Raw genomic sequence first — 26,056 nt, 5'->3', positions numbered from 1 at the left:
ATATAACATTCAGATAACATGAAACAATGTTCAGCACGTTCCAGATAAACACAGAAGTAACTTTTACAGCTACAAATAAACAGATTTTGTAATTTTTATGCTCCCTCTATCATTAATGGAAAATTAATCTTTCAATGCTCCCGTTCCAAACCCAAGAGTTCTATCCCTACCATGCCCCAAACAGCTGAAACCTGAACACCAACCCCAACTCCAACTCTGCCCTAATATACACAATTGGTGATCACACAAAAAGGGGATCTTTAGTCTGGGAGGAACTGCTCAGTGTGGAGTCTGATGGACTGAAAATGTTTAATTGCCCCAAAGCATTCACTGCTATCATTTCAACAGTGAAGTGCGTGTTCACAAATGGATTCGGCTGTAGGCAGGCTCAATACAAGCAATTCAATAACCAAAGGAAGGACATTGCACAACAACACATTAGAATCTTGTTCTCTCCATCAGTACATGTGGTTTGCACAAGAATTTCATTTAGAACTATTCTAGCTCACGGCACTGTGACTGGTACAGAACTGCCTGCAGGACTGATTATTATACCTACACAGTATGATTAAAAGTCAAAGCATTAAATGGAACAGATTCCAGACTAGAACACAGTAAATATACACTTACACAATGTAGAAAGGGAGTGGAGATAGAATTGCGCTGGTACAGTTGTGTGCCCATGCTGCCATAGCAGTCCAGAGGCCTAGATTGGGCCTCAAACACACTGCATAGCATCGCTAGAGTCTGAACATCGTGTATCGTACTGTAGTGGGTCAGGCTGTGGAGAAACACACATCAATAAACCATTGCAGGAAGGGGGACTATACATTATCAGAACCACACTTAAAAATTACCCAGAAATGATAAACAACCACAGCTTAATACTATCCTGATTGACTGGATAAGTTCAAAGATTAAGTACAGATAAAGACAAGCATTTACCACATTTAGCCCATCATTTGAAACTGCAAGATATATTCAATTGGTTTACATTACTGAGTAGCTGACCAAGCCAGATGGACACATATTGAAATTGATTGTTTTAGGTCACCAGACTTTGACACACATTGAAAACTCTAATAATTAGGATGATTTAAGTAAGAAGTTAAAATTCCATCTTCCTTCCTTGTACTGTTCTTTGCAAATGGTTCAGGGAGCAAATGCACTGCATGGTACTGAACTAAATGTTCAGGAAGATGTCATATTTAATGGTGAGGTGCTAGGCTCATCAAGTAGATCAATGATACAACTGACTGCATAAATAACAAGGCAATGGCCACTGCCCCTTCCCCGAACTGCACAGGTTTGCAGATGTCAGCTGAGGTCTGAGTGGACTCATCTCTATGTTCAAGAAACCCATCCACCAACACTTATCATTTACATTCACACAGCAAGGTGATACACAGAGCTCCTTCAATATAGGAAATGGCACCCCATTCTAAGTCACCACCTTCTGAAGGAAGGGGTACAGTGAAAACCAAAGCAAAAACACATTTCAATTTGCATGAAACTTATTTCAGTTGCTTGTGGTAATACTATGGGTGCACAGCAAGATGCCACAATCAGCAACTTAATAATGCCCAGATCACCTATTCTTATTGACAATAATGACAAAGCTTCAAAAGCACTGAATTTGTTGCAAATCTTGTTATGCCCTGACAATGTGAAAGGGACTGTAGAAGTGGAAGCTTCCTTTCTGTGAAACAGGGCAAAACACTAAAAAGATTTGCACAAGTGCTCAGTCCTATATGCTCAGTACATCTTAAATGACATAAGACCAGCTTCCATCTGCTTCTTCATTAGACAGTAAGTAACCGTGAGGTATCCATTTGCAACTATAGTAAATGCAGGTCAAAACCTAATTTTCAAAGAACTTTATGAATGAAGGTGATGGTGTGCTGTCTTCCTACACAGCAGCAGCTCCTCACCACCACGACTGCATCTGCTCCAGGAGGCCACTCTCTCAGACCTTCTTGAGAGAAGTCAGGGATGGCGATAAATCCTGGCTTTGCAAGAGATGCCCATATTCCAGGTGCAAATGAATAACAGTTGAAGAATTACAGAAAGACAGTATAATTCATTCATAAAGTTCCCAAATAATATAAAGCTTGTGATTTTTCTTGCATTTATTATAGTTTCAAAAGGATTTTTCACATAGCCTTCCTGCTTAGTGACTGGTTGCAACCATGCTTCCAGTAATTTCCAGTCTCTGAACACTTGCCCACTCTGCCATTTCTTTATTATAGAAACTCATTCTCACAGCGACTCAAGGAGCTGCCTGCCAAACGGATGCCGTGCCCATGGCGTCTCTATGTCAGGATCTGGATGCGGACTGAGGAAGGAGTCTGTGGCAACAGCAGCTAAAGACCACACCTAGAATGCAAGCAAGTGAATAATGAATTAGTAAGTTACCAAGAGATTGGGAAATAGCAGAGTTAAGTGGTGCCGGAGGCATGGTGACACTTGTGGGCTGCCTCCAGAACACTCTACGCAAAAAGATGTATTTCACTATGTGTTTCGATGTACATGTGACTAATAAAGATACCTTATCTTAGTTACATGCTGGGTTCCATGCACAGTTTGTCCAGCATTAATTGGTTCATCAGCCAGTTGCTGGTTGAACTGAATATAAAAATGAAGCAGAGAAACAAAGAACTGCAGATGCTGGAATCTAGATGAAAAACACGATGATGCTGGAGGAACTTAGCAGGCCAGGCAGCATCTGTGGAGAAAAGCAGACAGTCAACGTTTCGGGTCAGGACTGAAGAAAGGTCTGGCTGGATGCTGCCTGGCTTGCTGAATTCCTACAGCATCGAAGTGTTTTACATCATAAAAATGAACCATATTCTCTCTGTCAGAAATCTTGTACTAATAGTTTGTAGGTTATCGACCTTACCATATTGTGCCTGCAGTTTAAGAAAAAAATGAAAAACCAAGAAGAAGATAACAGAGACTGAGATTACCATACAACTTGATGCTACCAAAGTTGAATTTTAAAAACAAAGGATGCAGGAAGAAAACTCAAGGCAATGCTACAAACAGAAGTTCAGAACAGAATAAGTCAATATAACAGAGTATGCCATGAATTTCAGTTTCAGTTAGTAAACTTCAACCCTGGCTGCAGAAACAGAAACAGGTGTAGGCCATTCAACCGCTACCATTAAAGAGATCAACTTTTACCTCAGTGCCACTTTCCTTCACTAACCCCATCTCTCTTGATTCTGTTAATATACAATAATCTACTGATTTTTCTTGCTTCCACCAGAAAATCACAAGTTTAAATCCCATCCTGGAAAAGGAGGCATAGAACTTTAAGAGGGTGCTGTACTGTTCCTTTCTCTATTTCACCTTTTCTCTGAATCTTAGAAGGTATTTCCCCAGCTTTTCCTTATTTTATTGAAATGTCATGAACCTGAAACATAACTGTTGCTCCACAAGTGCTCCCTGACCTACTAGTTCCAGTATTTTCTATTTTTAAATTAAAGCACTGTTGGGCCAGAGGGGATTAGAGATCGAGAGGAGGAAGTTCATAAGGCAGTTCAAAAGCAAGCATGATTAAACTAGAAGAGGTACACAGGAGATTTACAGGTATGCATATAGACGACATTAAATGCACAATCCTCATTGACCGCGCTTGTTACCTCTTCAAACTTCTCAACCCAAGATCTTGCCTTAAGAAATCCAAGATGACTCTCCTTGATTAAACTGTGCCTTAATAAATGAGAATTTATTATATCCCTCAGACATCATTCCAATAATAGAACGTAACCGCTGCATGGCCTGTAATTACTTGACATGCCCCTCTCTCCCTTTTAAAACAAAGATTATGGGTTAGTGGTCTTCCAGTCCTACAGCACCGTGCCTATTCGCCAAGAAGCATTCAAAACTAATAATCAGAGCATCCACTATTTCAAGAGCCTGGATAATTTATCCATTTTTAGAAACTTTAGGCTATTTAATATTTTCTCTATTTTATCAGTCTTCCTCCTTAAAATCAATGTTTATTGTTCCCTACTTGTGTGAGATCAAACGAAATAATTTCAATTGGAAGCAGACTCATGTACTCCTCCTCTACACCGTAATTATTACTTTGGGGTCCAACTCGTTCCATTACAACCCTCCTGCTGCTCACATTTTTATAAAAGATTTCAGGTTTCCTTTAATTTTACCAGCAAATATTTTCTCTTGCATCCTCTCTCCTCTGCTAACTTTAACTTCACTCCTATGATCCTCTTGGCTTTCTGCAGTGTTGAGTTTTCAATATCTATCATAAACTTCCTTTCTTCCTGCTTTATTTAAGATTTTTAAGTTCCCTTCCCCATTTTTCTGGAATTATATTTGTTCTACCCCCTCACCATCCCCTACTTGAATGTCTCCCCTGCTCTTAACACTGTTTTCAGTCCTTTTCTGCCTCCATGAGCCCTTCAGAATATGCCAGAGAGGCACAGGGAAGACAGAAGCTTCTCTGAGAAAGAGTCAAGGCTGGGATGGCAACAAGAGAGCAGGAAGCTTGAAGAGCATTGAATTTGAGCAGCCAAATTACTGAGAGGGGTGAAATGGAGACAAAACATCATAAAAAGGATTTAGAATGGGTCTGGTTTGAGTACAGAAAAGTGAAAAGAGAGAAAAATGGATATAGAATTGGTGACTCAGATCCCAATGGCAGCCTAATTCTGTCAATTGTGTCATGCGCAAAGGACAGAAAACTTACATTAATCATGTTAGAATTATTATACAAATTTCCCAAGAATGAACAGGGAATTGGCACAAATTAGGAGGGAGTCCAAGGTTTAAGGCTGAGCAGGTATAGGATAGGTGGAATCTGCATGGAGCATTAATAAAGTAATTACAGATTTTGGAGCACTGTGTGGCAGGCAAATGAAGTCCAGAAACAGTGCAGATCTATCAGGGACGACATCAAGCTGTGGAAAAATCAAGACTAAACATTGTATGGTATTTTGCATGGAGAAAAGATTGAAATAAGGTCCTGAGTTATATTGACAGGGTAAATATGGAGATTTTTCCTCTTGTGGAAGAATCTCAAACAAAAGGTCATTGTTTAAAACATAAGGGATTCCTATTTAAGACAAAGATGAGGCTTTTTTTTTCTTTCAGAGGACTGCGAACCTCAAAAAAGCAGAGTCTTAGAATATTTTTAAGGCAAAGGTATACTGCATATTCTGAACTGGCCATCCTGCTGCAAGTCATCCATCTGTGATATTGGCTCAGTTTCCTTTCTCTGCTGGGACAGCCCGACCTGCTTGGCATGTGCCACAGACCTGCTATCAGCAACTCACAAAACAAAGTAGCATAAGCACTCTCTAACTGCCCTATTAACTCACTTGACCCTCCTGCCACCTTATCTGCAAATTACCTTTTTTATCTCCCCCAATTCTGAGGAAGGTCTTTGATCTGAAGCAATACCTCGGTTTCTCTTTCCACTCTAACCTGCTGAGTATTTCCAGCATTTTCTGTTTTTATTGTATACTGAAATATTCCAAGGCACTTAAGTCAGTTTAAGCACGAAATTGTTCAGCGACAGTATATCATAGACAGTGAGGGTGAAACAGCAGAAATATTAAATAATGACTTTACTTCAATATTTTCAAATATTAGAAGTATATAATACAAAGAAGTGTAATCACCCTCGAACAGCCCATTAACTCCTGCCACCTTACCTGCAACTTAAAATTACCTTTTTTATCTCTTTTTTGCAGTTCTAAGAAACAGTCTCCAACCTGAAATGTTACCTGTTTCTCTTTCCACAGATGCTGCCTGACCTGCTGAGTGTTTTCAGCATTTTCTGTTTTCTTATTTTACATTAAAATATTCTATAGGCACTTAAGTATAGTCAGTTTAAGAACAGGATCCTTCAGTGAAAGTATAAAATCACAGACATTGACAGCAAAATGACAGAAATTTTAAATAGTGATTCTACTTCAGAATGTAGCAGGCAGAATGATTAGCCAGCTGTGATGTTGGGTGTGACATAATTTTATTTAAACAAAAAGAGAAATATTAACTGAAGCAATCAAAGCAAGAAGGCAGACACATTGCACATATTTAGTAATTGGTTAAAAGAGGTAGGAGTGTCAGAGGGCTGGTGGATGCCTAACATTACAATTGTATTTGGGAAGGAAAATAGAATGAATCAAGGAAACTGGAGATGAATCACCTTAAAACCAATGGGAGGGAAGATTGTGGAAATTCTTTCACCTATTTATCAGGTGGAAAATTTGAACAGCTTCAGTACCTGAACAAGGTCTCTGCGTCCAACTGACAAAGCTGCAGCAGCATTCTTCTGACAAGTATCTTGGATGTCATTCACATTCAGTCTGCAGTGAAAGGTGAAGATGTGAGAACAATCCAAACAGATGGGGACATAAAAGCCTGCTCTCTCTGAAAATACTTAAAAGCCAATCATTAGAGGACATCATTGTACGAGATCCTCTGGAATATATCCTCAGCTAAATTACCTCCAGTTAATTCATCAATCATCCTCCCTCCATTGAAATTGTATGATTGAAGTTCTTTGCTGACGATTTCAGTGTCCAGCTCTGTTAACATCTCAACTTATAATGAAAAAGCCCAAGCCAGACTCCAGAAGGGCTTGCCTTGGTAAGCAACAGGGTGTCCGTTCCACCCATCTGATTGTGTTAGACTCCAAGTAACTACAATGCATTCACCTCTCCTAATTGCAACTCAGAATTAATAAAATCTTGACTCTGCCTTGAACTTTAAGCTATATTTCTATGCTACAATGTTGACTAAGCTTCCAAAATACCTTTTTTGAATGTAATTGCTTGAGGACATCCAAAGGTTATAAAATGTCTTCAAGTGTTTTTTTTCCCAAATTTTGTCATATTTTTATTTCAGATTTCCAGCATCTGCAGATTTTTTGTTTTTCAGTTTTACTAATCCTGTTTTCTCTAAAACATTGCACTATTTACAATGCCAACTATCAAACTATGTTCTTTGCCCTGAATGAGACTACTGACTTCCTGCAACCTTAAAATGAGGCCTTACATGTGCGTTGACTACTTTGTCTGCGGATGCCGGCATATCACTTTCTGCTTCCGAGCCTCAGGAACATTGTAGGCCACTGCTGCTGATCTCTACTACGTGCCACAGTGTGCAGCCCACATTAGGGAGGTCTCTCAAACTCCCTTCTCAAGGAGAGTTACTTCATTCACTCTTCAGTCAGCCCCCATATAGGTCGACAAAGTGAGTGCAGGCATTTGCTTGCATTGCAGGCTTTTGCAAAGTGCAGACATTCAAAGGCTGCACTCACGCTCCTATGGACAATTCCCTGGGTGACTTCCTGTCAGCAGCGCCTGGCTATAGCCTTTGAAGGTCTCCATTGCTTCCATACAGAAGGAAAATGCCATCTGTGGGCACAGTTCTTCATCCTCCTGAAGAGGGTCTTACTGACTGACTGGAGACACTCTTCCTTACTCTCCTACCATTGAGCATCCACTTATTCAGTAGCATCAGTCCCCTGTAGTCGGAAGAGTGTCGGTTGTATTGGTGTAATACCCTTTGAGAGAGTTAACTACTGGGATCTGACAATGCCAGTTTCTGCTCAGCATTACACAAGGAAATTGACAAAGCTGCTTTGTGAACCTTACAATAGAAAATCTTGACTTTTATGCAACCTTTGTAAACAGCATTAGTGTGACCCAGAGACTGGGAACTAGAAATTCACCTCATTTGGTAGTTAGTTAAATCCATTGTAGTCAATGAAATTAAATATCTGGCACCACACATAATGATCAGATCCAATACTGTCCCTTTTGCACCACTGACCAAGACTAACTTTATATCTCATGGTTGTTAAATTGTGAGATTTTTACGACTCTGAGACACAGACTAATGGAAGCAAATCCAAGGAAACTGCAATAGTTTTCTGGTGATCACTCCCACCTCTCGCCTCATAAACATACAAGTGGTTGGCGCAGGAAAATATTACTATTGTCATTGAGGCAATAAGTCTGTGTGCGATGGTGAACCTCAAAATCATTGTTCGAGTCATTAAAGAGGGAAGAAACATTGTGCCTAAAACAAACAGGACTGAAAACACTGTATCTCTCGGAGGCAGAAACACTCCACTGGAAAGTATTTATTTTTAATTCTAGTCTTTTTTTTTAAAATTCATTCTCAGGATGTAGATCTTGCTGGAAAGGCCAGCAGTTAATGCCAGCCCCAGCTGCTCGAGAAAATGATGGAAAGTCCAGAAATGCATGTCAGTTGTTCTAACTGTAAAAGTTTACATGTTGATACAATGGTAAATGTGGCTTTGACACTCACATGTACAATTCCCCCAGTGACTTGTGTACTGGAAGGAGACAGGAAATGTCCTGGATGATGACTTTCCCTGCAGCTTTGATTGGTCTGTTGTTTGCATCAGTCCCTTCTCGCTTTCCTTTCCATCGACGTGATTTCTGTGAACAGGAAAAGTTTATCAACATCAAATGCATAATCAATTCTTGGGGGGCAGGGAAGAATGTGCGTCTTTATCCCGGTACACTAATTAAAACAAAATTAAGAGAAATTAAAGGAAAGTCATTGGAAATTAAACAAACCTCTGGGCTTTGTGAGTTGTGGGAGCTAAAACAATTTTCTGTATTTTAATTAAAACCCATGTATATTACTGGGTTTTATTCTGTGTATTCTTTTGTTGGCTACAGGGAAATATTTAATAAAGTTCACAATCCTGTCTCTCATCTAAATGGAATATTCACTGTGCTCAGTGAAGAATACCTGAGAATTTTCAGTGCCTATTCTTGGGTTGGCGACTGCAGATTGAATGCTGAAAGTTCCATGAACTAAATTACCCGCAATAATGAGAGTCCGAGAGAATTATTAGATCAAATGCGGAAGTCAACAATGCACCTGAAGAGACTCATAGGCTCATAGTCCTATCTGTGTAAAGGAAACATCTTGTTCTTGATATTTAGGTAAGGTCCATGACAATTTAAATAAGTCAATGACAAATCAGGGAAGCATTTTATGCTTTTTTTTTTACTCACAAAGCATGAGAAGGAAATCATTACTGAAGCTTTAAGTGCAATTAAAAGCTTATTATTTGTGCAATGTTTGTTGTCATGTGAACCGGATAAGGTTTGTAGTTATTTAAACCCAGTGATTCAAACCAATTGTATTTAAACCAAACTAAGAGATAAATAATGAAAGATAGAACACAAACAATTAATAACCGTGAAGCTATACGTACAAATAAAATGCCAATTTCCATCAGTCGGGCTCGAATGATATTAGCTTAAAGAGCTAAGGACCTGGAGGTTTCATGTAAAATTTTATTCCACAATGGAGCTTCTACAATGTAAGTCCATGTATATGGACTGTAATCATGATTCTTGTATCACAAATTGCTGTTTTATCATACAGTGGTCATTAAAAAGAGGGTGCAGTTGAGCCTTACTACCTGATCTGAACCTGACATTCCAACTACCTCATTCAAAAATCCCAGCTGATTCAGCTGATCCCAATCCCATCTTCACCAATATTATATTGTGGCTCCAAATGCTTGCTCCTACAGTATTGGCCTTCAGTGTGTTGCATACTTTCACCTTATCATAGGTAGCAGAACCTTTAGGTCCTATTCCCTCAACTTCTCTCTGTCACTCCACTTCTCACTCCCTTTTATGAACCTTTGTAAAAAATCAATCACTTTCCAATATCCGTTTGTAAATTTACTTTTCAATCATTTCCATTTACTGTATATTACTTTGTCTGGCTTCCTTTCTTTGCAAAGAGAATATTTAAGTTAAGGTAGTTCAGAACATGGCAAATTCCTTGCACTCTCTATAGAGAGTAAAAGTTCCCTGAATTCTTTTTCCAATACATTTTAGATTATTTATGCTAGGCATACATGAGCCATTGCAACTAAAGGTTCAGCATGATTTCTACAAACTTGTCCCATCACTTTGAACATACATTCCACCTTTCTATCCACTTTCCCTAGTGTCTGGATTGGAAGTTATGTGCCTTTTTCTTCCCAATGCTTTTCCAAAACTTCCTATATTAATTTGAACCCTTTCAATGTATACATATGATCAACATTTTTACATCAACTGTCTCCAAGTTTACTTCATACTGAATAATGATTTGGAATGTAGATCTAGTGAGGGAATAATTACAGTTAGAGCATGAGCAAGCTGATGTTAGCATCAACTGTACAGCCAGAGTACTTTTACAAAAATTTGGCACTTCTGAGAAAATAGTATTAGTCAGGAAGCTATTTCATGTGTGTGGAATAAATTTAGAATGGAAGCATGGATCAAAAATGGACAGAACTAAGCATTTAACATCCCAGGACAGAGAGAATAGGAAAGTAAGAAAGGAGGTGGGAAGCAGGAGTGATTAGGCAAGACATTATGGTGCTAAAATGGAAGAAAGTCCTTGAGAGGTCAAGTACAGAATCCATTTGGTTAGAGTTATGAAACAAAAAGAGAACAATCAAGCAATGTTCTACAGGCCAACAAACGAAGAAAGAGAGGAGAAAATCTGCAGGGAAGTTACAGGAATATGCAAAAACTTTGAAGAGGTGACACAGGGAATTCAAAAACCATAGCACTGATTAAAGTAACATTGTGGTAGACAAGGGACGAACTTGCTGAGAAATTCCTTGACCAACATGCTTCCAACCCAATGAGGCAGAAGGTATTCGGAATCTGTTCCTAGGTAGTGAGATAATGGTCAGGTCATAAGGATTAAATTAATAATGGAGAGAGACAAGGAAAAATGTAACATGGATCTTGGAAGAGGGATAATGAAATAGGATGAGAAGATATCTGGTCAGGATAAAGTGGAAAGAAATACAAACAGGTGAAATGATATTCTGACCTAGGTGTAATCTTTAAAGAGGCAATGTTTCAGGTACTGGTTTACATTCCCATAGGAGGAACAGTATAGGAACCAAACTCAGAGCTCTCTGGATGACAAAGCAAGTGAAGATGATGAAATATAGTAAGCTAAGGCGGGAAGATATTCAACAGGAAAGCAATAGTAAACGTGTAATAAATGGAAGGAATGGCTAATTATGGATGAAGAAGGTGATTAATGCATAAATGCAGAAGGCAGAGACAGAACACTAAACAAGCACATTGTATAGGTCTTTACCAGAAAAGAGGATGCTGCCGAAATTTCTCTGGAAGGGCAGATAGCAGAGAAATGGCTGAAGTGAAAATTGAAAAGTAGGTGATGCTACAAAAGCTGGCTACACTTAAAATAAGAGACACAAGAGATTCTGCAGATGCTGGAATCTGGAGCAACACACACAAAGTGGTGGAGGAACTCAGCAGGTCAGGCAGCATCTGTGGAGGAAAATAAACAGTCAACTTTTCGGGTCGAGACCCTTCACGAAGGACTGGAAAGGAAGAAGGCAGAAGCCAGAAGCCAGAATAAAAATGGAGGGGGAGGAGCACAAGCCAGCAGGTGATAGGTGATTCCAGGTGAGAGGGGGGAAGGTAGGCGGGTGGGGGAGGGGGGATGAAGGGGAATGATGTGAGAAGCTGGGAGGCGATAGGTGGAAGAGGCAAAAGGGCTGAAGAAGGAATCCAATAGGAGAGGATAGTAGACCATGGAATAAAGGGAAGGAGGTAAGGAACCAGAGGGAAGTGATGGGCAAGTCATGAGGGAGGGGGAGAGGAAAGAGAAGGGGTGAGGTGGCCACAGGAATGAGGGAAAACAGAGGAGAGTAGTTCCTGGAAGTTAGAGAATTCGATGTTGATGCCATCAGGTTGGAGACTACCAAGATGGAATATGAGGTCTGGCCTCAAGGCGGCAGTACAGGAGGCCATGGATAGACATGTCAGTATGGGAATGGGAAGTGGAATTGAAGTGGCTGCCACCAGGAGATCCTGGCTGTTGCGCGGATGGAGCGAAGGTGCTTGATGAAGCGGTCACCCAATCTGCATCGGATCTCACCAATGTAGAGAAGGCCACACCAGGAGCACCAGATGCAATAAATGACACCCTCAGATTTACAGATGAAGTGCTGCCTCACCTGGAAGGACTGTCTCGGGCCCTGAAAGGTGGTGAGGGATAAGTGTTACACCTGCCCCTAACCTCCTCTCTCCTGCGAATCTGAGTGCGTCATTTATTGCATCCAGTACTCCCGGTGCGGCCTCCTCTACATCGGCGAGACCTGATGCAGATTGGACGACCACTTCATCGAGCACCTTCGCTCCGTCCGCCACAACAGCCAGGATCTCCCGTTCAATTCCACTTCCCATTTCCATACTGACATATCTATCCACGGCCTCCAGTACTGCCACTTCGAGACCAGACACAGGTTGGAGGAGCAACACCGCATATTCAGACTTGGTAGCCTCCAACCTGACGGTATCAACATCAATTTCTCTAACCTCAGGTAACCATTCCCCTGTTTTCCCTTCCACCCCTCCCCTTTGTTTTCTCTCATTCCTGTGGTCCCCCCCACCCCTTCTCTTGTCCCTCCCCCACCCTCATGACCTACCCATCACCTCCCTCTGGTTCCCCACCTTTATTCCCTTTATTCCATGGTTTACTGTCCTTTCCTATCGGATTCCTTCTTCTTCAGCCCTTTGCCTCTTCCACCTATCACTTCCCAGCTTCTCACATCACTCCCTTTCATTTGCCCTCCCCCACCCACCTACCTTCCCCCTCTCACCTGGACTCACCTACCGCCTGCCAGCTTGTGCTCCTTCCCCTCTCTTTTTATTCTGGCTCCTGCCCTCTTCCTCTCCAGTCCTGCTGAAAGGTCTCGACCCAAAACGTCAACTGTTTATTTCCCTCCATAGATGCTGCCTGATCTGCTGAGTTCCTCCAGCATTTTGTCCGTGTTACACTTAAAATAAACAGGTTATCTAGTCCAGATGGGTTACTGGGGGTGATGAAGGTAAAGGCTGCAGAAAGGCTTGGCATAATCATCCAATGCTTCCAAAATAGTGGGGAAGTGCAAGGGGAGTGGAAAGTAATAAGTGTAACCACTTACTAAAAAAACGTAAAGACATCCCAGGCAACTACAGGCCAGTTTAACCTTGGTTGTGGGGAAACTTGTTAGAGGCAATAATCAGAAAAAGAATGAAAAAGGTATTTAGAGAAGTTTGAGTTGATAAAGGACAGAATATATTTGACTAACCTGAATGAACATTTTGATGAGGTAACAGAAAATGACGTTGAAGGGAATACAATAGATGTCATGTATATGGATTCTGAGAAGCTGTTTGATGAAGTCTCACACAAAAGGCTAAGTAGCATAACTGAGTACCATGGAGGGTCAGCAGGAGCATGGATATGAAGTTAGGTTAAAGACAGAAATACAGTTACAGTAACAACTTATTTCTTTCAGACTCAATAACAGACAGTGGTGTAACCCAGAGGTCCGTGCTGGGACTGTTGCTGTCTTTAATATATGATTTAAACATTGCAACATTTCCAAATTGCTGGACGACCACTAAGCTTGGAAGAGTGGTGAACAGTGAGGAAAATGATAATAGTTAGATATGGACAGGCTGGCAGAAGAGTGGCAAATGAAATTCAAAAAATTCAAAAGCAGTACACTTTGGCAGAAGGAACATAAATAATATATACTGAATGGCACAGTTCTGAAGGATGTGTAAGGACACACAAACTTGGGTGCATGTATGTATAAGTCCTTGAGAGCAGCAGGGCATGTTGATGGAGTAGTCAGTCAAGCATATAGGCTCCTGGAATTCATAAACACCCAGAGTCCCGAAGCAGGGAAGTTGTGTCCAGCCTGAGCAAAACACTGTCTATTGGAAGAACTGGAGTACTGTGAAAAATTCTGGCCACATAAATTTTGGTAAGATGTGAAGATGCTAAAAAGGATGCTTTAAATATTTACAGGAATTGCCCTAAGAACTTCAGCTACCTTCCTGGAGCAGAGAAGAAACTTGACAGAGGTGGACATGATCATGGCATGTTTAGAGTGACTAAATACAGGGAACTGTTTCCACTAGCAAATGGTTCACAGAGTAGAGTAAGGGGGAAAGAGCAGGGAAATGGAATTGATGGGAATGCTACCTTGGAGCCAGCATGGACACAAATGGCCTCCCATGTCACAACAATCCTGTGATTCTATTATTCTATGAACATGTAACAATAAAATGAGCACCCCATCTTGTTCTGGGTTGTATTAGATAAAAGGTTTACGAAACACTACCAACGGCCTAAACTGATTCACAGCTATGTTATTTAATTATTTGGCCTAGGCAAACAACTGTCTTTGCAGAACCTTTGGAAACTGATTTGGGAACTCGAGGGACTACCAGAGCAGAGAGAGGAGAGCCACTATCTTCAGAGGAAGCAAGATTGGCAGGATCCCAGCAAAGTATCAACACAACTCTGAATGTTACCCAGTGGCATTTGAAGCCCATTTCGGGTCTGGAGCTATGGAAATTGATCCATCAGTGGTTCCCAGCCAACCACACTTAATCTGCATGAAATGGAGGAAGCATGCCACCACTAAGATATTAATTATTCTGCCCTGCTTACAAAATTCCAGTCAGGCCCAACAGGAATATAAAGTGATATCGAGACAATCCTTTTCAAATGTGAGCACATTTTCTACACAGATATTCAAAGTCACAAATAGCCTCCACATCCAGCATAGCCTCCGCATCCAGCATAGCCTTTGCCAGTCCTGCCAGCTCCAACGGGATCCCACCATCAGTCACAACTTCCTCTCTCCCCGCACTCCCCTTTCTGCTTTACCCAGGGAACACACTCCGTGACTCCCTGGTCCGCTCATCCCTTCCCATCCATCTCTCACCATCCCTAGTCACTTTCCCCTACAACGATAGGAGGTGGAATATTTATCCCTTCACCTCCTCCCGCACCACAATCCAGGGATCCTGTCCAGGTGACACAGAGATTTATGTGCACCTCCCTGACCTGGTTTTATCTACACACCTCTATCTCTACCCTCTCCCTCCCCTCCCCCGTTCTGCCTGCATAATTTCCCCACACACCTCCCCCTCCATCTGTTTCTACCTATCACCTACTCGCCTCTGTCTCTACCCTCCCCCACACCTTTATATACTGGCTAACTTCCCTCTACACCCTCATTCCTGATGCAGGGTGTCCATCCAAAATGTCAACCATCCCTTTTCCTCCATAGATGCTGCTTGACCTGCTGAATTCTTCCAGCAGTTTGTTTTTCGCATCAGTCAGTCTGTTCTTCAGACATCAAATTGAACCTAAGAACCAAAGTGGTGGACCTGAGTGAAAAGCAAATTAAGATTTCTTCTTACAGTAATAGTAATAAATATGTATCAGACCCAACAGGGTCAAGCACTTTCCTAGTGAACCAAAGCTTTATAAACATTTGTAGCACACTTCCATGGCCTTTTCACAATTCACACAACAAGGACCAATTTCCTCCATTGTTCTTAGTTTGTCATCAGTTGCCACCATGTAGTGACACACTGATCATGCAGCTTTGCACACAAACCAATGTCCTGAGGTTCAGTCACTGCTCAGGTTCACTAAAATGCATATAAAAGTCCCATTTGAACACCTACACATGTACAGCATAAATTAACACTTCTATATACAAACTTTTTTTGTGGTGGTTCCTGAATCAGCAGGGCTAAGCAATGCTCCTACAGCACATGGAACAGCATTTTCTTAAAATAATTATACATATAATAAAAGCCCAGCTCCCGGTCAGTAGCATGCATACCATGCAGAGTTACTTAAGCACAGTAACTATCTAGTGGAATTAAAGTCATACAAAAGGAAAAACATTAGTGTGGAAAGCAGGGATTGTTTCAAACTGCCCAAGAGTGGGATGGCCAGCTGCACCTTATCTCATTCCAATCAGGGGAACAGATACGGATTCACATAGACTTTGAATTTCCAGTTATATTGAAATAAGTGATCTTGGGTAGAAGCTAAGATGCTTCAATTGTCCTTAGCACCCTTGGGATTGAGAAGGTAAAATAATACATAAAATCACAACCAAGGCGATCCAGTGTACTTGCTGTTAAGTAATTCACAAATGTGGATCTCAATTAAGTACAGAAGCAAGCTCAGTTGTGAAACCCATTACGACTGGATGGTCCACTAATGCTTCCTGTCTGGATTCATTCAAGTGTAAGGAGCCTCTGTAGGTCCTTCAGGCCAGCGCAAGTCATGAACTTGCAACCATCCCAGCATGAGTGAGCGGCTTTTGAAGACTGAACAAAAAATATCCAATCATAGTCTGTCTGTGAAAGGAGCCAACAGTTAGTGAAAGGATTGTCACTCGACAGAGGGCAACTGGCCATCCCAGAGTCTCAAGGGTGCAAACGCAGGATGGTAATGTGCACAGTACCGGGAACTCATTAATGGCTTGAATGGACCAGCGCCGCCGGTTGGAGAGAGGAGACATCTGCAAGTATGAACATCACCAAAAATAAAGGAGAAACACCAAGAAAGTAAAAAAAGAAATTAACTCAACAGGAAGAAAAACACACACACATAAAATAAAATGAAACATACAAAAAAGATAAACTTCATAATGGGACACTCAGGGAGAAGCTGGTTATAAAGAGCAATATAGTTCAGTTTCTAATCTATAGACAATCAAGACCCAAGCTGTACAGATAAAACTATAAGCCAGCATGAAGGTAGGTTCATCAGACAACTGCTATTTCCAGATTTGAAGTTCCTCTTGCACAACAAGACAGATATAGCCATATTCTATCTTCCATCAAGAAGTTCCCAAGAAAGATGGATGAACTTAGAGCTGACCAAACTTCGAGGACATTGTGTGAAAGTCATTAACCACTAAAACACATGCTAAATGCTCACAGTCCATAACCACACCTTCTTCATTCATCTGAGACACCACAAGTTCTTGTTAACAAGAATAAAAATGAAGAGACTACTCCACATCATCAATCCTAGCAAGACAAAGGCAAATTCAGACCAGCAAACCATGTAAAATCCTCACCAACATCTGGGACCTGTGCCAAAATTGAGATAACTGAGCAGAGAGTGGTTGAACAACTCCCTGACACATAGATACTCAGAGAATCATTATTTTCAGCCAACCTTCTAGGTTTCTCCATCATCACACCAGCCCATGACCTGTCTCGCAAGGGGAGAGATTTACCAAAGTGGTGGAAAAGAATTGTACAATCTGGAAAGAGTTGGGAGTTCTTACAGACTCCAAGCCCTACACTGTTTCAAGCTTCAGCAAGGAAACCTGCTTATTACCACCCATTGTTCTCTGTCAATTGTTGAATCACTATTCCTTTACACTGTAATCCACTTAGAAGAACAAGGCAAGCACCAGGGTTCAAAATACACCTCAGGTGGGTTTTTCAATGTCCATCATCAAGAAGGAAAGAACTGCCAGAATGGACTCACAACAAACGAGTGAGCAAACCAACACAAAGAATAGATATCTTCACCAATCTACTAATCATAGATGCATCTGTCCACTGTGACCATTTCGCAGTCCTTGTGGAGACAAAGTCTGTCTATATGTTGGTGCCATCCTCACCACTGTCTGGCATAGCATCAGTGTGAGAAATGGTATGGAATGAGAACTGAACTAGCAGTTGAAAACTGGGCATCCACTGACACTGAGCTATTAGCAACAACAGAACAGTAATTCCCAGTCCAAGATATCCATCAGTCGACAATTATGATCAAGCCAGGGAACCAACCTTGATTCAATGCACAGCATTGAAAAGTATGTCAGAAGCAGCACCAGACATACATAAAACGAGCTGCTAACTTGATGAGGCTAACCAGTGGAAGCAGCAAGTTACAGATGGAGCTAATTGATTTCACTACAAACAGTTCAGATCAAAGCTCTGCGGATCTACTATATCCAGTTATGAAGGACAGCGAACTATTAAATAAATAATGGATTAAGAGAGTGCATAAATGTTCCATCCTTAATAATGGCAGAGCCAAGCAAAGGAGTGCAGATGGCTGAAGTGTTTTTAATTATCTTCAGCTAGAAGTGCTGAGTTGATGGTCCATCTTTGACTCTTCCCAAGGTCCCCACATCATAGGTTTCAGTCTCTGAGCAACTTGATTCACTCACTCTACATGATATAAAGAAATGGCTTAGTGTATAGGATTCACCATAGGCTCTGAGCCTTAACAACATCTCTCTAACGCTCATGACTTATTTCTAGCCAAATCGTTCCACTAAAATCACAGTACTGACATCTACTTGACAAAGTGGAAAGCTGTCCAACTATGCTCCGATTCCTAAAAACTGGCCAAACACAAACCCCATCAGTTCATTTTCAATCATGGAAATTTCTCCAACAGTGCTAACAGTTCCTTAATAATAAACTGCCTACTGATCCTTAATTTGTTCCAGACGTCAGTGCAGTGTTGTTCCAAACGAGCAAAGAAGCTGATTTCCTGAGGCAAGGTGAAAGTAACTGCCCTTCACACCACTGCGGTATCTGAGCCAGTGTGGCATGAAGTCAATAGAAATCAAAGGGAAAGTTCTTCACTGGCTGAAGGCATTCCTGTAACTAAGCAAGATGGTTATAATGGTTGGAGATTAATCATCTTCGTTCCAGGACATCACTGGTGGAGCAGTCTCCCAGTACCAACCATCTTCAGCTGCTTCATCAATTATCTTCTCTCAATCACATGATTCACATGATCAGAAGTGGAGATATCACTGAAGGACGCCGTGTTCAATTCCATTCACAATTTCTCAGATAATGAAGCTACCCACTCCTACCTTGGGCTGATACATGACAAGCTAATATTCAAAGAAATTCTAAATGATTCTCTTGACATTTATTGCCAATACCTTCATCAAATCTCCCACCATTAAGATCTTCAGGATCATAACTGAACAGAAACTTATCTGGACTAGCAACATAAATAATGTGGCTACCATCTAACTCCCGAAAGCCTCAGACTCAGACATAATGCAAGCAGCTCAAAAGATGCACTGCAGTTAATTGCCAAAGCTTTCTTGACTAAATTCCAAGCCGGCATACAATTTAGAAGGACAAGACCACAACTGTCTGGCAATTCACCCACCATCTTGACTTGGAAATATAGGATTATCTTTTTCATCATCACTGGGTTAAAATCCTGGAGTTCACCACTAATTGTACGATTCACCACAGGGTGCAAAGCTGTTCAAGATTTTAAGGGCATAAAATTTTGGCCTTGCCAATGCCAGACACATCCCATGCAGGAATAAAAACACCTCCCTTACTCACTTCACACATGCAGCTGGGTCTCTTTTAATGAATGATTAATCTTTTCCCCTGGATAGGATGATGGAGGCTTATTTTATAAACCCCATGTTACACTGCCAGTACTGAAAACTGTGCAGCAGACTCCCTCATCCTCTTATTTCAGAGCACTACCCTAAAGCATCAGAACTACTCCAGGCAGTTAAAAATAGAACCAGAATTTCCACTTCTGGTATAAAAAGAACACAGAACAGAAAGTGACCCTCGTGACTCTCAAGGTGAGAAATGCCACATTAGCAACTTTTTTTTCCCCAAATTTAGCATTTCCTCATTGGAGAATCTCAGCATCCTGCAGTTCCTCAAGACTATACTGCAACAATAGCTCGTACAGCATTGCACTCATTAGAATACATGGTCCCATCCCAACAAATAACCTTTTCAGCTGAACACCAAAGTCAGATTTGTAAATTGTCAGCTCAACAGAACCAAAACATTTCCTCTGTAAACACTTTGGGACTTGAAGATGTCATTCTACATATGCACAAGCAGGAAGTGGAGATCAAATGAGGCAGCAGTGAGGCTCTAAACCAAAGCATCCCTGCAAGCAGAGATATCCAGGTTAAAGGATTAAAGGAGGGTTAAAGGGGGCATTAACCTAGTTTATACAATAAAAAAGCAGGCTGCAGGTGGCAGCACAGCAAGTGCTGCAAGGGGAAGTGAGATGGTATTTGTTTAATGCACTGTGTGCGTATAAACAAACTGCAACTACCATGCATCTGCAATCAATATTCTCTCCTTCTGTTGTCAGACCAAAGATGCAGCATTGGACCAGGGACTCACAAACACAACATTAATGCAGAGTTAACATCACATGAATTGTTGACAGCAGTCATGTAGTGGAAAAGCACTAGTCCTATAAGAGAGGTTTAGAAAAGCAAAGTTGACCCTCGTGTAATTGTAACAGGCAAGAGAGTTCTAACACAGAACATCTAATTTATGGACAGAGTTGCCAGGGGTGCCGATGATTTGAATCAAAAGCCACAAAAATAAAAAGCCCTCATCTGCAAGAGGACGTTTGTTGCTGGCATGCCACTGACCAAAGCAGCTGTTCAGTCTTCAATCTGTTGAAGAATATTGACGTGTATCAAGTAATAGACCAAGGTCTGGTCAGCATTTTTATCTGATTTTGACTAATTACCTTTTTTCTGGATATATTATAGTTTTACATCAACAAAATTCCATCACATCACTTTTCTTTTCTTAAACCTTTTGTATTTGTAGTAAGGCAACTGGCTCGCTGAGACTTCAAAAATGGACAGCCAAGCAAGAAATAAAGAGCCACTGATTAGACCATGGTTATGAAGCCAGTCTAGTAAGAAACTCTGAGCAGCAGAGCGGCCAGCTGCGGCAACACGTAATTCAGCCATGTGACACTGGAAGTCTCATCATACAGTGCACATTAAGTTCCACATTGCGTGAAACTCTTGCAAAACAAGGGGCTTAGCAGAGAATGGCATCTGAAATAAAGGCAGTAGGTAATGGATTGTGTGACTGGCCACAGATAGAGTTATCTACTCACTCGCTCCTTGTAATAGAAGGAGCTAATGGACACCAGCTCCTTCTCACTGCGGGTTGGACTTCCACTATATAACCTCAAATTACTCTGTGACTCTGTACGGATCTTCATCGGGGTGATTCCTCCACTGTGATATGCAGAGAGTGCTGAGAGTGACCTAAACACAAAATGCAAAATTCTGTAATGGGCAGTATGAATATTAATAAATTGCAGAGATCGCAGCAGTCAGCAGAGTTACAAGATTGAATATATAAGTGTTTTTGGTCTGAAGATAAAGCAATGGAATTAGCTGACAAAGGAGTAAGGCCCAGAAATATAAATGCACTGTTTTCTCAGCATTACCACAACATTAGCAGTATCCCTAATGCTGCTTCAAAAAGCTCCAACAAAAAAAGTCATTAAATCTACGGACACTGGTCCCAAAACAGCAATAGCAAGCTCCCTTGTGTAATGCTTCTTTGTTTCACGGTCAGTAGGCATTAAGGGGTCAAATTTCACAGCTTAGGAACATCTTTCATCGCAATTCTGACCTCAGAATCTTTAATGCATCACACCACAACACAGCCAGCACTCTTTCAGCTTCCAGAGAGTGTTGGCAAAGAAGGAATGCATAATAAAATAATGGTTGAGTGGAGTACTCTTAGGGGTAAAGAAGGTACTGCATAGGCTTCTGAAGAACGATTCATACTGGAAGCAGCCTTTTTGAACAAAGCAAATGCATTCACAGATACTTCTCTGGTAACTTAAGGCAGGAAGTTACCAGGGAGGTATGTGTAAGGGTAATAGAGCCCTCCACAGATGAGTGTACCTTTGGGAACTTTGTCCCTCTTCCAGGGGTGAACGCAAAAGTCACATTCATCAAAAATGGAAGACTCCCCACTTTGCCAGTCGGGCTATTCTTGACTTTGCAATGCAACAATCACAAGATCACAAGACAAAGGAGCAGAAGTAGGCCATTCGGCCCATCGAGTCTGCTCCATGAGCTAAACTAAACTATTCTTATCTAGCCCCAATTTCCAGCCTTATCCCCATATCCCTTGATACCTTGACTAATTAGATACCTATCAATCTCCTCCTTAAACACTTCCAGTGATCGGGCCTCCACAGCTGTATGTGGCAAAGAATTCCATTAATCCACAACCCTCTGGCTAAAGAAATTTCTCCTCATTTCTGTTCTAAATGGGTACCCTCTAATTCTAAGACTGTGCCCTCTAGTCCTAGACTCACCCACCAAGGGAAGCAGCTAAGCCACATCTACTCTGTCCAGTCCTTTCAACATTCAAAATGTTTCTATGAGGTCCCCTCTCATTCTTCTGTACTCCAGTGAGTACAGTCCAAGAGCCGACAAATGCTCATCGTATGTAAGCTCTTTCATTCCGGGAATCATCCTTGTAAATCTTCTCTGAACCCTCTCCAACATCAGTACATCCTTCCTAAGATAAGTGGCCCAAAACTGCACACAGTATTCCAAATGAGGTCTCACCAGTGCCCCATACAGCCTGATCAACACTTACTTACTTTTATACGTTATACCTCTCAAAACAAATGCCAACATAGCATTTGCTTTTTTTTTAACTGCCAATCCAACCTGGTGGTTAACCTTTAGGGTATCCTGTACAAGGACCTCCAAGTCCCTTTGCACTTCTGTACTTTGAATTTTCTCCCCATCTAGATAATAATCTGCCCGTTTATTTCTTCTACCAAAGTGTATAACCACACATTTCTCAACATTGAATCTCATCTGCCATTTCTTTGCCCATGCTCCTAAACTATCTAAGCCTCTCTGCAACCTTCCTGTTTCTTTAATACTCCCTACTCCTCCATCTATCTTGGTGTCGTCTGCAAACTTAGCCACAAAACCATTTACTCCATAATCTAAATCATCGATGTACAATGTAAAAAGAAGCGGCCCCAACACCGACCCTTGAGGAACACCACTGGTAACCGGCAGCCAACCAGAACAGGATCCCTTTATTCCCACCCTTTGCTTTCTGCCTATCAGCCAATGCTCCACCCATTCCAATATGCTTCCTGTAATTCCATGAGCTCTCATCTTATTAATGAACAAGGAGGTGTCAGATATGGCATTTATCATAGAACATTGCAGGGACTTGCTTTTGTTTCCCACAACAGATCTAGCAATCAAACCAAAGAGCCTGGATTGCTCCCACAGTTCTAAGAGCAAAGTGGAGAACCTTTCGTTTTTGGTGAATATGGCTTTTGTATTTCTAACTGGAATAGACATTTAGCTATAGTGCTCTCAATAGTGAGGGATGAATAGAGGCCACTCATGTCCTTACTGACAACCTCCTTTCATGATTATCATCTATACTCTCATATGATTTCCTCTACATCTTTTACCTATTCCTGATCTGACAAACATGAAAGAACTTCTGGTTTTGCAGGATTCATTCTAGCATTTCTAGTCTCTTAATTTAGAGGAGAAACCAGTTGAAATCACCCAGAGACTGTTATCTCAGTTTGGGTCAGTCTACCTGTGGCTTGTTTGACAGAGTTATACAAACCTTTGCCTCTCACTGTAGGAAAAAGTATGCCAGACCTTTTAAACACAAATCAGTTTGAGGTTCAGTGCTATTAAAAGTCCTTCTTCGAGAGAACAGCATGTCATGACTCAAACCAACATGGTTGAAAAATCACACCAGAAATGAATTATGAAGTTGCAAACTATTGGGCATGCTGGACAACAGATAAATAGTGCTTGGGTATGTAAAATTCTTGCACTAAAATGTCCGTAACTTAGCAACAATTAGACTAACTCAGAATTATGCACAGAATTGGTTGACTTGGCATTAACTTGATTTTTGTCTGCACAATGCCATTTTTTTTGGGAGTTGTACAGCCGCATTTCTTGGCCCAAGAACCTTCTCCCTAATCCTCTGCATCACCCCAGCAAAAATATCTTCCTTCATTCAACTTGAACAGTTTTATAAGGGATCATACACAGGTATCTGGTAACAGATCCTACAGTGTACAACTGGCTGATTCTCATCTGCTACATTAAAGCTATAAGGCTTCATCTATTGAAATAAATAACAGAAATGTGAACTTGCTAATGATATTAATCCTTCTTTACCTGGGTGTGGGTTCTGTTGGAGAGACTGTCCGATGAAGAGTCATTGGCCTCATGAAGTATACAAGATAACCTAGACAACATAAATTCACTTAATTTTGTCATCATTTGATTTGGACCAACATGCAAACCAGATTTAGGCTCTGACAACTGACTGAAATGACATTATGTTTATCCTTATTTTGACATATTTCTCCTCATTTATTTGCTTCTCCTTTGCTAAAAAAATTTGCCAATCTTTTGGCAGCTTGGGCATTCTTGCCTGGCAGTCAGTAGTTTGTCCTTTGCAAATGCAAAAACAAGTCTTCCTTGATTAATAAAGGGTTTAGATTCCCAAAGAACCCTTTGTTACGCAAAATTTCGTATGTCAGGAGGTACAGTAAACCCTTGACTTTCACAGGGTATGCCAGTTGCTATGGATGGCAAGAAGTTGAAAGCTTGTCGATCTCCTCACAGTAAGGCTATGGTAAAACAGAAGCAAACTGTGCTTCCTTTGATAATATGAAACAAGTCATAGAGTTGTACAGTACAGAAATGGGCCCTTTGGCCCACCCCGTCAATGCAGACCTTGTTGCTCATCCACAGTAATCCCACTTACCCACATCAGGTCCATATACTTCTATGCCTTGCCTATTCAAGTACCTGTTTAAATGCTTCTTAAATGTAGTGTCTTTATCTGATTCTACCACCTTCTCTGGCAGCAAGTTCCAAATACCGATCATTCCCTGTGTATAAAACTTTCTCCTCAGATTCCCTTTAAAACTTCTTCCATTTGCCTTAAACTTACACTACCTTGTTTTTGATATGCCTACCATGGAAAAAAGAATCTGATGATCCATCCTATCTCTGCCTCTTATAATTTTATATACCTGTGTCAGGTCACCTCTCAGCCTCCTTCACTCCAGGGAAAACAAGCTCAGCCTATCCAGTCTCTCCCCATAACTAAAGCCCTCCATTCCAGGCAACATCCTGGTGAATCTCCTCTGCACGCTCTCCAGCACAATCACATCCTTCCAATAGTATGGCGACTAGAATTACACACAATACTGCAAATGCGGTCTAAGTGTTTTGCAAAGTCGCAACATAACCTCCTAACTTTTATATTCTCTGCCATATGCCTCTTTCATCACCCTATCTACCCATGTTGCCACTTTCATGGAACTATGGACTTGAACCCCATGTCCTGCTGTTCATCAACATTCCTTAGTGCCCTACCATTTACTCTACATGCCCCACCCTTATTCGACTTCCCAAAATGCAACACCTCACCCTTCTTGGTAAATTCCAACTGCCAATGCTCTGCCCAACTTTCCAGGTGAGCTACATCCTGCTGTGGCCTTCAACCAACCTCCTCGCTATTCTTGTCCAATTTCCATGTCATGCGCCAACTTACTGATCATACCTCCTACATTCGTATCCAATTCATTAATATACATCACAAATGCAAAGGTCCGAGCACCAATCCCCGAGGTACACCACTGGTTACGGACCTCCAATCAGGTCCACAAACTTACACCAACTTATTCATCCAATGGCCATTGTTGCCATATGGAAGAACACAGGTGCCCAGGTGGTTTTTTCCCCCCATTTCAAATAGCTTGTTCATTTCACAGACTCCTTCCCATTAGCTTGATCAAAAAGACTTAAATATTAATGTTTCTCTTGGACCTGTTTTCCCAGCCCTTTGTCGTGGCAACTGAAGCCGACTTTAAATGACAAATTAAATTAAATTTAATTAAATAAAACCCTTTGTTGTAGCAAAGATTCATTAACTGAATATTCACTTATGGTGGGGGGAGACTTGTAGTCAAAACCTGACGATGGAAGTAACCTGAAGTGTGTTTACAACACACATGTGATACATAACGGAGGCTGGGCTGTGACCTCCCAGTGCTCCCCTTAAATGCTCACTAACCAGCTCCACAGAAGCGTGCTCCAGAAGTGCGAGGAAAGGGAATGTTTGCATCTTGGTAGGAACCATACGTGTTAGTGACTCTTGGGAAAGTCGGCAGTGGTGGAGTCACAGAGTTTCCGAGGACAAATGGATTCTGGGAGTTAGCAGAGCCATTGTTGTCCTGATTCTAGAAGTCAAAGAACATAAGTTATGACGACAGTGATATAACATGAAAACATCACTCTTGCAGTTTCTATTTAGCACTCATAAATGAAAACTTGTACTTCTACAAAGAC

General features: G+C 41.2%; 1 protein-coding gene across 4 annotated transcripts in view; it reads right to left on the bottom strand.

The window, feature by feature from the left end:
- Positions 1–26,056, bottom strand: part of wdr59 (WD repeat domain 59) — a 68,635-nt gene that overhangs the window by 15,142 nt on the left and 27,437 nt on the right. For 2 of the 4 annotated variants that reach the window (XM_052028302.1, XM_052028305.1), the window contains exons 16-23: positions 25,782–25,947; positions 23,870–23,939; positions 20,779–20,932; positions 16,343–16,399; positions 8,311–8,444; positions 6,257–6,338; positions 2,264–2,376; positions 631–781 (exon numbers count right to left, since the gene is read on the bottom strand). In XM_052028302.1, coding sequence (XP_051884262.1) covers positions 631–781; positions 2,264–2,376; positions 6,257–6,338; positions 8,311–8,444; positions 16,343–16,399; positions 20,779–20,932; positions 23,870–23,939; positions 25,782–25,947 — 927 coding nt within the window. Of the gene's footprint in view, positions 1–630; positions 782–2,263; positions 2,377–6,256; positions 6,339–8,310; positions 8,445–16,342; positions 16,400–20,778; positions 20,933–23,869; positions 23,940–25,781; positions 25,948–26,056 lie in introns of those variants that run through there. The other 2 variants (XM_052028304.1, XR_007957349.1) reach the window with 2 other exon arrangements.

This window comes from Pristis pectinata, chromosome 13 (genome assembly GCF_009764475.1).
Source record: "Pristis pectinata isolate sPriPec2 chromosome 13, sPriPec2.1.pri, whole genome shotgun sequence".
Lineage (NCBI taxonomy): Eukaryota > Metazoa > Chordata > Chondrichthyes > Rhinopristiformes > Pristidae > Pristis > Pristis pectinata.
The sequence above is the reverse complement of the archived record's forward strand: the minus strand, read 5'-3'. Positions and strand labels throughout refer to the sequence as shown.